This window comes from Talaromyces marneffei, chromosome 5, assembly GCF_009556855.1.
Source record: "Talaromyces marneffei chromosome 5, complete sequence".
NCBI lineage: Eukaryota > Fungi > Ascomycota > Eurotiomycetes > Eurotiales > Trichocomaceae > Talaromyces > Talaromyces marneffei.
In genome coordinates this window covers 1,597,493-1,613,203 of record NC_072352.1, presented here as the reverse complement: position 1 = coordinate 1,613,203, position 15,711 = coordinate 1,597,493, and the positions used below count along the sequence as shown (strand labels likewise).

The 15,711-nt window shown below is 47.3% G+C and overlaps 8 protein-coding genes across 8 annotated transcripts; 4 read left to right on the top strand and 4 right to left on the bottom strand.

Moving 5' to 3' along the window:
• Positions 1–930: 930 nt before the first annotated feature.
• On the top strand, positions 931–2,853 carry EYB26_006905 (uncharacterized protein; the record flags this gene model as incomplete). Its single annotated transcript, XM_054266178.1, has 3 exons — positions 931–989; positions 1,093–1,463; positions 1,538–2,853. 3 exons carry the CDS (start codon positions 931–933, stop codon positions 2,851–2,853), a joined length of 1,746 nt encoding a protein of 581 aa, XP_054122153.1.
• Positions 2,854–3,274: 421 nt separating this feature from the next.
• Positions 3,275–3,980, top strand: EYB26_006904 (uncharacterized protein; the record flags this gene model as incomplete). Its single annotated transcript, XM_054266177.1, has 2 exons — positions 3,275–3,535; positions 3,645–3,980. The coding sequence occupies 2 exons, from the start codon at positions 3,275–3,277 to the stop codon at positions 3,978–3,980; spliced, it is 597 nt and encodes a 198-aa protein (XP_054122152.1).
• A 361-nt stretch (positions 3,981–4,341) lies between these two features.
• EYB26_006903 (uncharacterized protein) lies at positions 4,342–4,844 on the bottom strand (the record flags this gene model as incomplete). Its single annotated transcript, XM_054266176.1, has 2 exons — positions 4,342–4,363; positions 4,411–4,844. The coding sequence occupies 2 exons, from the start codon at positions 4,842–4,844 to the stop codon at positions 4,342–4,344; spliced, it is 456 nt and encodes a 151-aa protein (XP_054122151.1).
• Positions 4,845–5,116: 272 nt separating this feature from the next.
• Positions 5,117–6,484, top strand: EYB26_006902 (uncharacterized protein; the record flags this gene model as incomplete). Its single annotated transcript, XM_054266175.1, has 1 exon — positions 5,117–6,484. The coding sequence occupies one exon, from the start codon at positions 5,117–5,119 to the stop codon at positions 6,482–6,484; it is 1,368 nt and encodes a 455-aa protein (XP_054122150.1).
• A 145-nt stretch (positions 6,485–6,629) lies between these two features.
• On the bottom strand, positions 6,630–8,113 carry EYB26_006901 (uncharacterized protein; the record flags this gene model as incomplete). Its single annotated transcript, XM_054266174.1, has 3 exons — positions 6,630–7,524; positions 7,624–7,785; positions 7,845–8,113. The coding sequence occupies 3 exons, from the start codon at positions 8,111–8,113 to the stop codon at positions 6,630–6,632; spliced, it is 1,326 nt and encodes a 441-aa protein (XP_054122149.1).
• Positions 8,114–11,120: 3,007 nt separating this feature from the next.
• On the bottom strand, positions 11,121–12,956 carry EYB26_006900 (uncharacterized protein; the record flags this gene model as incomplete). Its single annotated transcript, XM_054266173.1, has 1 exon — positions 11,121–12,956. The coding sequence occupies one exon, from the start codon at positions 12,954–12,956 to the stop codon at positions 11,121–11,123; it is 1,836 nt and encodes a 611-aa protein (XP_054122148.1).
• A 346-nt stretch (positions 12,957–13,302) lies between these two features.
• EYB26_006899 (uncharacterized protein) lies at positions 13,303–14,286 on the top strand (the record flags this gene model as incomplete). The annotated part of the gene is made up of 3 exons (XM_054266172.1): positions 13,303–13,494; positions 13,548–14,183; positions 14,239–14,286. 3 exons carry the CDS (start codon positions 13,303–13,305, stop codon positions 14,284–14,286), a joined length of 876 nt encoding a protein of 291 aa, XP_054122147.1.
• Positions 14,287–14,343: 57 nt separating this feature from the next.
• EYB26_006898 (uncharacterized protein) lies at positions 14,344–15,404 on the bottom strand (the record flags this gene model as incomplete). The annotated part of the gene is made up of 4 exons (XM_054266171.1): positions 14,344–14,768; positions 14,831–15,171; positions 15,236–15,290; positions 15,359–15,404. The coding sequence occupies 4 exons, from the start codon at positions 15,402–15,404 to the stop codon at positions 14,344–14,346; spliced, it is 867 nt and encodes a 288-aa protein (XP_054122146.1).
• Positions 15,405–15,711: the final 307 nt, after the last annotated feature.

The window sequence follows — 15,711 nt, the reverse complement described above, 5'->3', positions numbered from 1 at the left end:
GGTTGGATGGCGTCCAGATGCGAGTCTGATGCAATACCACATTTTGAAGAACTTCGGTAGACAAAACATTGTCTGGTTGGCTGAACCTTTCGATTGTTTCATTGATAAAGGCAGGTGTATCCCCTATTTCTCCTCTCTTCGTTGGTGTCATCTGAAATCGTGACGTCTTTCGGCTCTTCCTTTTTTCCATTACGGCGGAAATCCCTCATGGCCAAGAAGATAGTGAGATTTTTTCTGTACTGATGGGATTAGGGAGTCGGGACGGAGTATGGTATCCTCAAGCCATGCTTTCAACAGCGGCTTTTTCGGACCAAAACACTTGATTCTTTACAGATCCTTTACAAGTGGCTGAGAAGCTGTACTTGCTTGATCAGCATGTGCGTCTCTAAGAGTGCGCAATTATCAACCAGTCGAAGGAAACATATCATGGAATTTGTTCGAAAGCGGAAGACATTGGATTTCTATATAGTAGTGAACATCTCTAAATATTTCTCCATACAGAGAGAGTGGTAGAGAGACGACGGTGACAAGGCGCGTGCTGCATAAGAGCGTATCTGGACGAACCATATGAGAAAATATTTGGCGCTGAATATATAGTAAATCAAGGCCTGAAAGTGTCTGATCAATAGCTAGAAGTAAATACATACAAAGGGAAGTAAGTATGTAGACAGTGAGTGAACGTTCCATCGGTTAAATCCCCGCTATGGATGTTTGCTATGTTTGCATGCCACTGGCGGGAAGCTTCTCCCAAAAATTAACCCCCGCTGAACATTTTCGATGGACTGGAAGCTTTGTCAGTTGAAGGTTGTTGTTGATTAATAAATAATCTTTGAAGCCAAGGATTTTCTTTTTTCATCTTGTCCGATTATCCAACCCTTTTTATCTTCTTTATAGTGATACGAGCGCTCGACCAGCGTTTGTGCGAGAGCTATGTCGTTGTCAATCCCCGGTCCCTCCCAGGCCGGCCTCTTCAAGCCTGGATATCAAAGGTGCGATTTGAGGAGTTCTAATAATGTTTTCTGACTTATGATCTCCCCGTGGGGTCATAGTTTATTATGTGAATTATCATGCAACTAACACATCTTCTGTCAGCCATGACGCCGAAGACGGTGCCGTGATCCGCAACATCGAAGCATGTCGAGCAATCTCCCAGACCGTCCAGTCCTCTCTAGGCCCCTATGGCCGCAACAAGATCGTCATCAACCATTTACAAAAGATGTTCCTTACTTCAGACGCTGCGACAATCCTACGAGAATTGGATGTTGTGCACCCCGCCGCCAAATTGCTTGTGATGGCTAGTCAGCAACAGGACGCCGAGATGGGCGATGCGACGAACTTGGTTATTGTTTTCGCCGGAGAGTTGTTGAAGAAGGCTGAAGAATTGTTGAGAATGGGATTAAAGACAAGTGATATCGTGAATGGATATGAAAAGGCGCAGGGATTTGCCTTGAAGACCTTGGAAGGTTTGTTTTCCACCCCCTGAAATCCAGAAAGAGGACAAGTTTGTTGTGCAAGAATATGTGCTAATAATTTTCAGACCTCGAGGTGGACCGCCTCAAGGAAATGCGTTCTGCCACAGAACTCAGCAAAGCCCTCATCACTGTCATCGCTAGCAAGCAGTCCGGCAATGAAGAAGTCCTTGCTGCCCTCGTTTCCGAAGCCGTGCTTGCCGTCCTTCCTAAGAACCCCACCAACTTCAACGTCGATAATGTTAGAGTGGTCAAGATCATGGGTGGTAGCTTGGAACAATCACGTGTGATTAAAGGTATGGTTTTCGGCCGTGAGCCCGATGGACAAATCAAGAAGGCTCGCAAGGCCAAGGTCGGCGTCTTCAGTTGCCCTATCGATATCTCCCAGACCGAGACCAAAGGCACTGTTCTTTTGAAGAATGCACAGGAGATGCTCGACTTTACCAAAGGAGAGGAAGACCGTCTCGAAGCTGCCATTAAGGAATTATATGACTCTGGTGTACGTGTTGTTGTTGCTGGATCCACAGTGGGCGAATTGGCTCTGCACTACCTTAACCGTTTCAATATTCTGGTTATCAAGATCATGTCGAAGTTTGAACTCCGTCGCCTTTGCCGTGTTGTTGGCGCCACACCGCTCGCTCGTCTCGGTGCACCTATGCCGGATGAAATGGGCAACATTGATGTTGTTGAAACCACAGAGATTGGAGGCGACCGTGTGACCGTTTTCCGTCAAGAGGATGCCAACACCGTCACTCGAACTGCTACCATCGTTCTACGAGGTGCTACACAAAACCACCTTGATGATGTTGAACGTGCTATTGACGACGGCGTCAACGCCGTCAAAGCTATCACCAAAGACCCCCGTCTCGTCCCTGGTGCTGGAGCCACAGAACTTCAGCTGGCTGAACGCATCTCTGCCTTTGCCGATAAGACGCCGGGATTGGCCCAGTATGCCATTAAGAAGTACGCAGAAGCATTCGAAGTTGTTCCTCGATCATTGGCCGAGTCCGCTGGTCTTGATGCCACCGAGGTTCTTTCACGACTATACACTGCTCACCAACGCAACAAGAAATCCGACTCCGAAGAAGAGGAAGACGAAGAGGAAGATTCAGAAAACTCCGGAGAGGAGTCCGAAGAGGAATCGGATGAAGATGACGAAGATCCATACTGGACAACAGGTGTGGATCTATTCGGAAACTCCACGACAGGTACAATTGATGCTTTGGAAGAAGGTATCCTGGACCTGATGGCTTCCAAGAGCTGGGCAATCCGCCTGGCAACCGAGTCTGCTCGCACAGTCTTGAGCGTTGACCAAATTATTGTTGCTCGTCAAGCTGGCGGACCCAAACCACCTGGCCAGAACCCTAATTGGGATGAGGATTAAGAAGAGAATGAACTGAACTAATGGATTTGATATCTTATACTTTTTTGTTATTATTAATATTTCTCTTTCTTAAAAGTAGTGAGAAGATTATGTTCTCAAAATGAAGACAATGGAAATACATGACTTATCCAATTCTTAGCAGATCCATCAAATGTAATGTGTATATTCAATTTCAGTTCTCTTCGCTTCAATATGATCTTTGTCTATGGTGATTCTGATATCAATACGAAAAATACCGTCATTCAACCGGAATTGATTACATAAGATCACGTGATATATATCACGTGATATCCTAGAAAATTAGTTTCAGAAAAGAAGTTCCGGCATCAACAACCCCGGGAAGAAGAAAGGTCCAACTCTTCTTGTATTATTATCTTTTTCTCCCTCTCTTCTTCATTTCTGAAATAATCAATCCGCCATAATGTCGATCACTTCACAAGCCGCAGCTCGCTGTTGCAGACAGGTTGTCCGCACCTCTACTTCCTCATCTGCTCCCTTCTTGCGCATCTCGACATCTTCCTCCACATTCCAGCAACGACGACGGACAGCGGTGCCCGGTGCTCGTCGATGGCAATCTACTGATGCTGCTGCTGCACCTGCGAACCCAAAGATTGTACAGATTGTTGATCAGATTAGTCAATTGACTTTGTTGGAGACTGCAGATCTTGTTGCTAGCTTGAAGGTTGGTCTTTTTTCCCACTGGGCATTGACACACGACCGTTCCAGATGAGCTCGTGCATATCTTGTGAAAAGGACACAATATACTTACCAATGCCTTTCTGTCGATATAGTCTCGCCTCAACATCCCCGATCTCCCCGTTGGCGGCTTCGCCGTCGCCGCTGGCCCAGGCGGTGCAGGTGCCGCCGCCGCCGCCGCCGAAGAGGAAGAAGCAGCTCCCGCCGCCGCAGAAAAGACTCTCTTCAACTTGAAGCTCGAATCGTTCGAGGCCGCCTCGAAACCCAAGGTTATCAAGGAGATCAAGTCAATGCTTGGTCTTTCGTTAGTCGACAGCAAGAAATTCGTTGAGAGTGTGCCCAAGCTCTTGAAGGAAAATGTCGCCAAGGATGAGTGTGAGAAGATTATTGAGACACTCAAGGGTCTCGGTGCGAAGGTTGTGATGGAGTAGGAGAACAATATCAGGGGCATGTTCTCGGGTCTGGCCTGGAGGACAAGTATCTATGCGGCGTGGTCGACTTTCTTTTTCAAAAGGAGGTCAGCTTACATGCATATGCAATTGGTGGACGGTCACATTTGTACATTATCTACTTTCAATGGGAGCAAGAAGCGTCTGGTTTTGATGCAATTTCTGATTCTACCTGGGCATCAAGGTTGAGTCGCTGTTTTACCACTTTATCAGTTGAAATAATGGCATATAGATTACTTCTAACGGATGTCTTATTACAATATTTGATTCTCATTATGACGACTATCTCGTTTACAAAACCGTAAATCAGAAACTGAAGCCAGTCTCTCGAACTACGACCATACTACACGGTAGGATTGGATATCCTAAATAATCAATCAGCAAACGGCTACCAGCCTCCAGTAGAACTCACTCAATCAAATTCCCATCCGGATCTCGCACGTAGACACTTCTCAACGCGCTCCTCGCCCCAGTCCTTTTCACCACCTTCCCACCTTCCAATACCTCGATCCCTTTCTCCTTCAGCCTCCCCAACACAACCCCGACATCCTCTTCGGTCAAAAAACACAAATCTGCCGTACCGGGCAACGCTGTGACTGCCTTGGGCTCAAACTCGTTGCCGGCTTGGTGTAGATTGATCTTTTGGCTGCCGAATAAAAGGGCGTGGCGAGGTGTGCTTGTAGGGTCTGAAGGTGATGTGAAGGATTGATGGGCCATGCCTAGGACTTGAGTGTAGAAGCTGATGCTGGTTGGAATGGATTTGACGGTTAGGACAAGGTGGTCGAGGGAGGAGAGTGTGCAGATGGGCGGGGTGGATGGGACTGTCGTTGATGTAGTTGATGCCATGGAGGGAGTTTGAGGTCTGATTTTGGGTAACTAGAAGTGGGATGAAGATATAGCTTGTTGAGAGACTTTCCTTCAAACTTCTAAGAGTATGACTGCTCTGAGCACTGCCGGATTGGCCAATCGGAGGCCTTCTTCCTCCGCAACAACAATATCCGCTTCGACCCTTCATCTCTTTGTTCGACGACTTCCCACCATCTATTGCTAATACCAAACCACATTTCATCCAAAACTACTCGATCCGAGTCGCTTACTTCAGATGTAGTACCGCCGCTATGTCTCTTCAACGATCGTCTCAGTTAGGGTGGCCACTTTGCCGGTCGTGTGCTCTGCTCCTCCCCTCTCGAACCATATCAGCGACAACGATTATAGCCGACCGTTCAGCAACACGACACTACACAGCTAGCGCCTCGCATCAACGCGGTTTTATCAGAAAATCTCCCGCCGCCAAAAATGTAAACAAGGGCTATGGCAGAATACTCAATAATACGGTTCCCACAGAGCAATGGCAGAAAAATTACCATGAAGTCAAAACTAGATTCGAAAAGAATTACAAGTCCATATATAGTATGGTTCAATCATCCGATCTGATCGCCGGCAAAATTACGCCCAAAGTGTTTCTCGAGATTGGCAGGCGACTTGTAGATCAAGCATACAACTCCAGGCCCACCGCTGATGCTCTCAAGAGTATATGGAAGGGTGACCCAGCTACTGTCCATGAAATCGGGCGCGCGATCTGGCTGAGCGGTCCATGGGAAGGACAAGTATCCGCTTGGGCTAGGGTGGCCACTGCAGACGCTGGGTTTCCTTGGGCATTGTGTCAAGAAGTTACTTTCCAAATCCAGCGCATGGGAATTCATGCACCCACTTCACGTGAGATGGAAGCCGTTAAAAAGCTTGCTTACGAAAAGGAAGATCCACGAGCCCTCATGGTCTGGGCAGACATTGCGCGAAGATGGGGACGCACAGAGGAAGCTCTCGATTTATACCGACACCTCAACGACATGGCTTACCCATCCAATCGACGGCCGTCGCTGTATGACGATATTACATTCCGGGGTGATTACAAAGCGCCATGGAGGATACTCGCTGACATGTATAACGAGGCTGAAAGACACGAAGAAGCAGACGAAATGATGAAAGTCGGTGCACTCCACTACAGAGACCCACAAGCACTCGTCACTTATGCCTATCTCAGAAAGGAAAAAGATGACTGGGAATCATACGAGCAATGTATGCTGGTGGCCGCAATGTCGGGTCATGGCGAGGCCTGTTACCGACTGGGGAATTACTACTACCTTATTTCCAAAGGCGAGGTCCCTTCCCGCGACCAAAGAATAGCCCAAAAACATCCCAAACGAGCCTGGATCGCCAGTTGGTTTGCCAGGTTCTTCCGAAAGATGGATTGGCGTCGTCGAGCCATTAATTGGTATGAAATGGCGAGTGCGCATGGCGACTCGGAGGGAACGAGAAATCTTGCAGTCTTGATGCGTGAAGATGGTCACCCGGAGGCTTTGGACATCTTCAGCCGTTTAAGGGCGGATTCGGGTTGGTGGAATCATAAGCATATTCTTAAGTTGAGGAGTAGGTGGGATGACCCCAACTTTAAGCCTACGTTGCCTGCGTCGTGGCTTGAATTGTAGATTTCAATCAGACTATTGTACATTACTTTTTACATCAACGGGTTCAAATCTAACAAACATTTGTAAATGGTACAATCTAGTCTGGCTATATAACAAGTCCACACATAATACAACTACAACCCCTGAGTTACATAGTTAACTCAAATCAATCATCCTCCTCCCTCCTCTTCTCCTTCTTCGCAACACCCTTCCCCTTCCCATCCCTTGGCTTCAACTCCGACATCCCCATATTCCTCAAACTCCAAGTCAGAGCAGACGATGCTCTCATACCTGGGAAATCCTTGGACGAGTATACTTTAAACGGATCGGAAAAGATTTCTGCCAGAATGGGCTGCGGTTTGCCGGTTTCCTGTGCTAGACCCCAGTCCATTAGACGGAATTTCAGGCGATAGGTGCCTGCTGTACGGACGGAGAGATCGGCAAACACAAAAAATGTTGCTGGAGTTGGTTTCGTGTTGTGATGTTGCTGCTGGTAATGGTGACACGGTGCAGTTTCTGGATCAGGATCGTATGGCGTGTGGAAAGGAGATACATACGTTCTCCCGGATAATATCTGTACAGGACGTTGATCCGACTGGTCTAACTGTTCGTTGATACGTTGAGTAGTCCTCGAGTCGACTCGAAAAGTATTGTGAGATCTACCATCATCACGCTGGCGTCTTCTGGTAGCTTCTACCACTTGGGAGCTGTGGACAAGCACTTCTTCCCCATCTGGTCCTGGCTTTCCCACAGAATACAATAGACAAGCTACTGCAAACCGTGAATTCTGTAATATTGCCAAGTCAGTCCTTGAGTCTGGCCTGAAATCGGTTACGAGCAATTGCAAGATTGGCGGTGGATCGATTGTACGACGGTCCTTTTCGCCTGCTGAGCATGCTCTAGTTGCGATGGGCTGTTGACGGATGTGTAGTCGTAGCCTTGGAGGAGGAGAGTCATTGACAAATGCTCGCTCTGCGGGATGTGATGTCTGCTCTGAAGGATTCAGAAGACGGTCAAACCCCATAGGTATGCCGCTGCGTCTTCGGCCAGTATGTCTTGTACTAACAAAGTGAGTTAGACAAATGGATGAGAGGCAGGAACACTTCACATTTATATGTGTGTGTATATATGATAGAAGCAAAAGAAACTGTTCTACTCACCTAGAGAACGGCTCTTCTTGACGAGCTATGGATAGTCTCCGTTCGCTAAAAGAAGTGTTCATGCTCATGCCTCCTCTCTCTGTTCCAGAGTAAACAGGTTGATAGAACTCTTCAGGCGAACGAGGATATGTTGACTGAGAAGAATGATCAGGATAGACGGAACTAATACTTTGATCAGTTCTGCTCATCCACATCCAGAGGCTATCGTCATCTTTATATACCTGAAAATCGAAGAGCTGGGTATGCTATATTGGGAACTCGACGATGACGGTGATAACAGTAACCGGTTGTCTGGAGCCACAAAGCTGGAATTGACATTATATTCGTTTTTTTGTGTTCCCATTAGAGGGTCGTGAGGACCGTGCTGTTCGCTTTGTTGACGCCTTGACAGCCTTTCTAACTGATGAGATGGAGCCTGTACGCCGGGAAGGATCTCGGGGAAGCTCACGCCAACGGAGTAGGTATCACGGCTATCCTGTTGGCGAGGCATTTAGTCTTTGCCAAAGTGCACACTCTCTCAGAATAGCTGAATCAAAGGTGTCTGAGCGGCATTTTCGTTTCAGGATTCAGGTTAGATCCGTCACTTGAAGTATATCAGCATGTACAATATCTGCATTCAGTTGCTACAGCTCCATCAGGAAAGGTTCTTTGTCATCTTGGCTGATAAGTTCTATGGTGGCATCAGGTATTCGTAGGCGTGATCAGTCAATGCTTGGTTGAGTGAACATGCTACGAACCACTATCCGACTAGTACGATGAACGTAGGTGAGGGGTAGATCATGTTTAGCTCGATCTATCTTGTGGTGCGTAGACTCGGGCCGTGATGAACTGAGAGCTTGGATGTTCGCCAGCTGAAGGTTTGTAGCTTGCTATACCATCAAAAAGTAAAGTGTAGATGGCACAGTCATGCCTCGTTTCAGTCCTTGGGGAAGTAGATCGTCAAACCCAGGCCTTAATGAGGTTAAGTACCTTAACCACGGCTCATGTGCTAGCCAAAACCTAATCATTATGACTTAGACACAGATGTTTACAGCCCTAGTCAGAGTCACGAGCAAATGAACGAGTCAAACCTCGCATGTCCCTAGAAGCTTGGCCACATCGAACAGTGGGACTTGCTTAAACAGGAAGGAAGATCAAGGGCAAGTCAAAAACATTTTGAGATAAGTATGCAGGCTGTATAATAACGGCATCTCTGACGTATCGCAGCGTTTCTGAAAAAATTCGTTGCATGAACGCCTACATACTCTCGCCGCGATCACCGAGTCAGGTTGCCGGCCGCATGTTCGGGTACTATTAGAAAAGGCAAAGTAGCTTTACCTATTTTCCACGGGCTGAAAGAACGTGCTAACCTTAGATTTGATTCAGTAATGTGTGTAGCCTATCGGCTGCTAGAGCGAAATTCCTCATTTAGTGACCAGACAGAGCTGAGGCAGACATGCATTGGCTAAGCCCGAGAAACTGCAAGAGAAAAAGAAAAGAAATCCATTCTGACATCACGGGCATGCATCATTATCTGAGGAGAGTATGAGGATATGGTATGCAGAGTACACTCCGAAATTCGGCGTTCGTTGGAAATAATTCGTCCAGACGCAGTAATTTCGCATAACGGGGGTTGAATGAAACACAGCCTTTCATTTATAATGAACTCGGCTAATGAGACCCATTAATGCTGAGGATAGTGTGGAGTTTTTTCGATGGTGATCGCTTCGCTTAAGAGCATTCAGCGAATTTCTGCAATGACAAAGCATCGTCCACCAACAAAAGTCCGCCAAGTTCCAAAAGAAACGACGAGCAGCTGACGGCGATTGGCGTCTTCACGGCGTAGGACATCATGCCGGGGCGGGTGTGTAACCGAACTAGTACTGCCATCCAGGAGTAACCCTTACTTGGAGAGCTTACTCCGTACACTAATTGTACTCTGTATGACCAATCGCTCCCATTTTTCGTGTGATACAAAGCCTCTATCTATCAGGCCTGACTTTCTGACAGTTGTCAGACCCGAACACGTTGACTTGACCCCTGCACATGGGCCAGGCTGTCAATGGTGAGCTCATTTGTACATAGTGATATCCAATGCGGCGTTACCGTTAGAGCATCTCCCATCTTTGATCCCTCCTATATTCAGAGGGAAACTAGTTACTATTGGGTCTGGATCGGGTTGCTCGTTATGCTCCGCGTGTACGTGGTAGCATAGTTGAGACAGGGAGAAAAGCAAAGCGAGTGGATCAGTTCTCGGGGTTGACGAAGTTCCGGCGACAGGAAGAAGCAAGTGATATGGCTTGTAAAAAGCCAACCAGCTACTGGCTGCCCAAAATCTCGCTCCGGGGACCATCAGAAGCGCATCCTCCGCTCGAACCCTTAGCTAGCTGAATACGGAGTACGAGAGTAAACCGAACTTTTGGGAAGCGCTGCGACCTGCTGTTGTTAGTTGCTCGACTCGTGTCTGCAAACACCCGGTTACGCTCGGTATGGAAGCGAATAAGCTCATGCATGATGCATTACGTCGATTCTAACGGCGAACAGGGAACAGCTTTCTGGCTGATTCTGCGTCGTCCGTGTTTTCCCTTGGCACATAGCAATGGCTATGATCAGCCGGTGAATACATGACCAGAGATGTCTGCAACGAATCCGAGCGGCGTAGTTGAGGGAGATCATCATCATTTCGCACTAGCATGGGTAACGGGCGACCTGTCAAATATGTTGTTCGGTGTATTTTGTTCAAGACGTATGCTGCCGTCCTACGCATTTGCACTAACAAAGACGTACATGCATGCAGTAGTCTGGTTGTGGCACCAGAAATATCAGACGTATCACATCTAGAAATAGCCGATTCGGTGCCGAGATTACTTGTGCTCACAGGTACAAATGCACCTTAGTCTAGAAGACTAAACATCGAGGTAACCTGTAAATTTCTGGTAGACAACATCTTCAGTTCTGTAATTGGCTGGCAGAACCATTCTAGTGTTGTCGGTCACATCTGTCAATAGTGCGGCATTTGCTACAACTTGTCGCCAAGGAAACGCGGATAAATTCGCCTAAATACGACGGAGAAAGCACGGAGTTGAAGCCATCGACATGTACTTGTGGACACTCGATGGGTGTGGGCACGTATCCTGTCTGCTGTCGCCTGTCGTACGGGCGCCTGCATAATGTAGTCTACCAAAAACAGTAATTCTTTGAGCTGTCATTGACTTGAAGCTAAAGTGATGGAGGCTGCAGAGACATGAATAAAATGTGGTGCTATTTGGATGATTTTCAAAGGAGAAAAGATGTTGAGTTGCTTGAAGTTGCGGTTGCGGTTGAGATTGAGGTTGAGGTTGAGTTGAAATTGAGACTTAAGCGGATGGCGTCGGTTCCTTCCGTCGGGTCCTGTCAACTACTGCAACTAACTGCCGTCTTGTCATGTCCACACTTGCATGAATTACTCCGTACTTTTCAAATTTGTACATACATGATTCGGGTATGGTTAATTTACAAGAAATTCCTGCCATGCTCACTCATGGCTGCAAACTAACTCCAGGATCGAGATCAAGAACATAGAGGCTAGCTGCGTTCTTCACAGGCGTCATCACGTCCCTGATATCTCTGTTTAAGTCCTGGATACTGGTAGGCATAGCTATATGCGAAAGCGAGCCAAGTAACGGATGTTGCTTGTAGTCGATGAGTGGACTTTGCTCAGAATGAGGACGATGTTCTGGATCAATAATCTTAATGTCTTCTCCCATATAGATAAGCAGATATTCCGCTGATATCCGGTCAAAGACAACGAGATAGCCGGTCTTAGTCCAAGGATTTGTCTCATCTTTCTGAGTATTGTACGAAATAAACTCGCGTCGCACGAGGTGTCCCAGCTGTACGAGATTTCGGGAACGCTCTGAATCAACAATGATTCCCCTACTCACTATCTGAGCTCGGAGTAGACCCAGAGTTCGCGAGCCCTGCAGAGACAAGGACATCATGGCCGAGTCTGAGACTCCGGGAATCCACTGCGGGGACCAAGCATATTCGACGTCGCCGTTTTCGAATGATTCAGTGAATAACGGGATCGTCAACCCTGCACAATCATTGAGAGCATCGATCAAAACGGCAACCTTGGATGCTGAGACGGATGTGCCGTTGTCGTTGATACGTGCGAGTAGGCTCTGTACGATGGAGAAGTCAGTCATGCCGTCGTCGAACTTCGCGTCATCGGTGGATTCTGAGCCCTGCTGCTCTAGCGCCTGATTCAGTGCTTCTTGAATTGGTCTTTCGACAATTGCAGGGACTATCAATCCTTTTTCATTCAGAAAGGCAGCGAGCTCTGTTGATACGTGTAATGATGGCGAGGTATCTTTGACACACTTCGATATGTCATCCATGCAGGACATCGCATAGTCTGTCCTGCCGAATTTGAGAAATATCAAGATACACTTGTACGCATCGTTAACCATACCTGAAGTAACACCTTCTGGGGAGCGCTTTATGTTCGAGATGTACTCCATCAGGTTATTCCACAACTGTTTATGGGCTTTCTTTACTCCTAGCTCGCATAGAAGCTCAATAAAGGGCGAATTCGATCCTTCGCCAAATCGTGCCAAGTTAAGGAATGTTGGCTCTGGACTTGAAATGGATGAAGTTCTTTCTGCCACGAGCTCTAACATGGGACCTGTATCGTAAGCTGGGTCGGCGAGGCGAACCGTTCGGAGCGTCTGGAGAAGACATTGAGTCAACTCATCTGTGGTCTTCGGATCCAATGGAGTTTTGCTTGTTGCCAAATGATGGCGAATGGCAGGCGCCGAGAAACTTTGAAATGCGTAATGTAACCCAGCAACCCGAATTGGTTCATGAATGGGAATCTCAGCATCCTTGAGTCGGGATATGACAGTAGTCAACACAGACAAGATCTCAAGCGAGGAACTCAACTTTTCACATCTGAGCAGCGCATCTTTCAGTGAGACTTTCAGCTCTGAGCTTGGCCAAAAGCCAGCAACTATGAACTGCTCGAACCATAATTTTAGCTCCTGCAAGTCGGATACGTTTCGCAATTCTGTAGGTACGCGTGCACTGCCAGGCAAGGAGATCAAACTTCCATATTTGTGTTCTTTTCCAAGCTTTCTTTTTGATAGAATGAGCTCGAGCTTGTCGTTGATTTTCAACTGAGTCGTCTTCCTTGATGTTGTATGAGTCTCAAGGTCTCCGCTTAGAGCATATCGAAGCACTTGGGACGGGGCCACTGTGGAGTCGCTCGCAACGCCAGCGGAATTGTTGGTATGAGCGATACCGTTTGAGAGCCAACGGTGGTAACGTGGCTGTCGTTTCGACAGGTGTGACAGCAAGCCTCGACATCTAGACATTCGTCTCAATCTGATTTCAATACAATGTGGTAGAAACCTATGAGAGTATAAAAAGTGACAGATCTCCTGAGGCGATCAAACATGTTAACTTGAAGTTACAGCTATTCCTGTTTAGACACTAGGCTCATGCGGGGTTGGTATTATGATCATGTATCTTACATGTATTTTACTAGCGCTAACTAGGGGTTAGTTAACTAACTAAGACGGCGGATGACATAATCTAAACCTCGTAATTTCTAAGTTAGTCGCGGCTTCTCAGTATGGAATTTGACTTGGCCAACGATTCGATCAAATATCTCCTGGAAGCACCGCGCAAAGTTATTAAGCAGCATTCCTTGTCATCAAGATGTCGTCTGTTGAGGCAGAACCAGTCCCGAAAACTGATATAACTGAAACCTCGAAAGAAGACGCGAAGGGTTCAAAACGCAGCAAATCAAGCGAAGACTCCGAACAACTACAGGCTTCAAGCAGCAACGATGGCGCTTCTAGCAAAGCACAAGATCGATTAGAAAGGTTCAAAGCGCTCAAAGCCCGTGCAGTAAGTTGATAGGTTTCTTTCTGATCTCTACTTCTGTTCTAACACGAACTCAGAAAAGCGCCACCGACAGTAACCTGAAGGAGACGGTAGCCGAGTCTCAACGACTTGCCACGGATCCGGCCCTGCTCTCCAACCTGTCACGCAAACACGCATTTGCATCCCATAACCTTTTAAAAGCTGACACGGAGGAAGCCGGCGAGGACTTTGAACGCAAGCGAGCCTGGGACTGGACGATCGAGGAATCCGAACGATGGGACAGACGCATGGAAAAGAAGCAACGACATCGCGATGATGTAGCCTTTCAAGACTACCGCCAGGATGCTCGCAAAGTGTACAAGCGGCAACTGCGAGAAATGCAGACTGATTTGGATACGTACGAAAAGGAAAAGATAGCCGCTGTGGAACGCGCGGCTGCCAGTGGAGGACTAGAAATTGTGGAAACAGACGATGGCGAGCTTGTTGCGGTAGACCGGAATGGCACATTTTATTCTACGGCTGATTCAACTGATTTCACTGAGAACAAACCGGATCGTGCGGCAGTTGATAGACTGGTATCTGACTTGAGAAAGGCAGAGGAGGTTCGACTGAAGAAGCGACGAGACCGTCGCGGCGAGGAGGATGCTGATGTCACGTACATCAACGAGAAGAACAAGCAGTTCAACCAAAAGCTTGCCCGATTTTATGATAAGGTGAGAGCGCTTTTCTATTTCTATTGAAAGCTTTTTCTAACATACATTATTATAGTACACGAAAGAGATCAGAGACAGTTTTGAGCGTGGTACAGCACTGTGAGCGGAGTGTCTCTCTCTTCAAAATATAGAGTATACCATCGTTGGAGCATAACACGAATTAGAGCATAGTCTTTCGCCAAGCTTGGGTCGCCAAATTCTCAATCTTCTTTGTTCCGACCACCCCACTCGTGGTCCCGTCTGCGATAGCTTCCACGACTGCCTGTGCGACAACATCTGCCTTGAGTGGCTTTTCTGTCATGGACCCCACAAGCGACTTAAGGCGTCCTCCAAGAACAGCGTCAACTTCTGCACCGATCATTCCACCCAGCGCGATGGGTAGTGTGAACTTTCTGCTAGAATCATAAAGGAATCCTGGTCGGATAAAGATACTTCGAAGATCGGGTAGGGATTGGGATATGATGGATTCGGCTTCCCTCTTGGTGCTTATATATCTGCTTGGGAGTATCGGAGCGCCGCCGGCAGCAGAAATGTAGACGAAAGTTGGCACATGTTCAAAGGAGGACTCTTGCGCAAGCGCGATTGCTATTATCGAGAATTAGTCAGTATTGTCTGTATAACACCAAGAGATAGATATGTCAATATACCTGTATCTCTATTCATAACCTCATACGTCAACTGCCCATCACTTTCCTGCGGCCTTAACTCCTCTCCTACGCCTCTATTGAGCGGATCTTGAGTCCCCCTCTTCGTCGAACTAAACGCTCTCTGTAACCCGCTAATAATCGACTCCTTGCCCGAGACAACTCCCTTGTAATCCGCCTCCAGCAGTATGCCCATGGAATGCACAACGGCCGTCGCATCTTTGAGGTATGGTTTGTATGTGCTTGGTTTGAGAATGTCGGCTTTTGCCCATTCGACATCGCTGGCCCAGCCGGGGCGTTCTTTGGAGGCGGTTACGGTGTCCCATTGGGGCTCTCCGGAGCGGCTATCGTATGACACAATTAGATTTGCACGGCGGACGTATGGTGTTGGTGTCGATGGAATTGTACCTGAGTGAGACAACCTCCCAGCCTCGGACGGAGGCGTGTTTACATATTCTGGATCCTATTTCCAAAAGCATAAGGTTAGCAAGCTTTGAATCTTGGAGTTTTTTGCAATGAAGCTGGACATACCTAAAAATCCGCTTCCACCTGCTACCACGAGACGTTTTGCTGCCATGATGTGCCGCAAATATCAATTGGAAGAATAATTGGATTTCTCACGCAAGATAGTTGAGAAGTATGAGTGAGAATGCTGATATTAATTGAGTACCCTAATGTAGGTCATGGTGCAGATTGAAGTTGAATTTGTAGATCGAAAGGTATAGCTACGTAATGTGACTTGTGGATCGAGCCTGTCGGCAGCTATGCCGAATTGTTCGAGCGGCGGGAAAAGCTTAGCCGCGCGTTTCGTCCATTTGGTCTGACTGATGCATAAACATAGAAGACTATGTGTCTTTAAAATGATAGTAAATTAAAGTCATTTG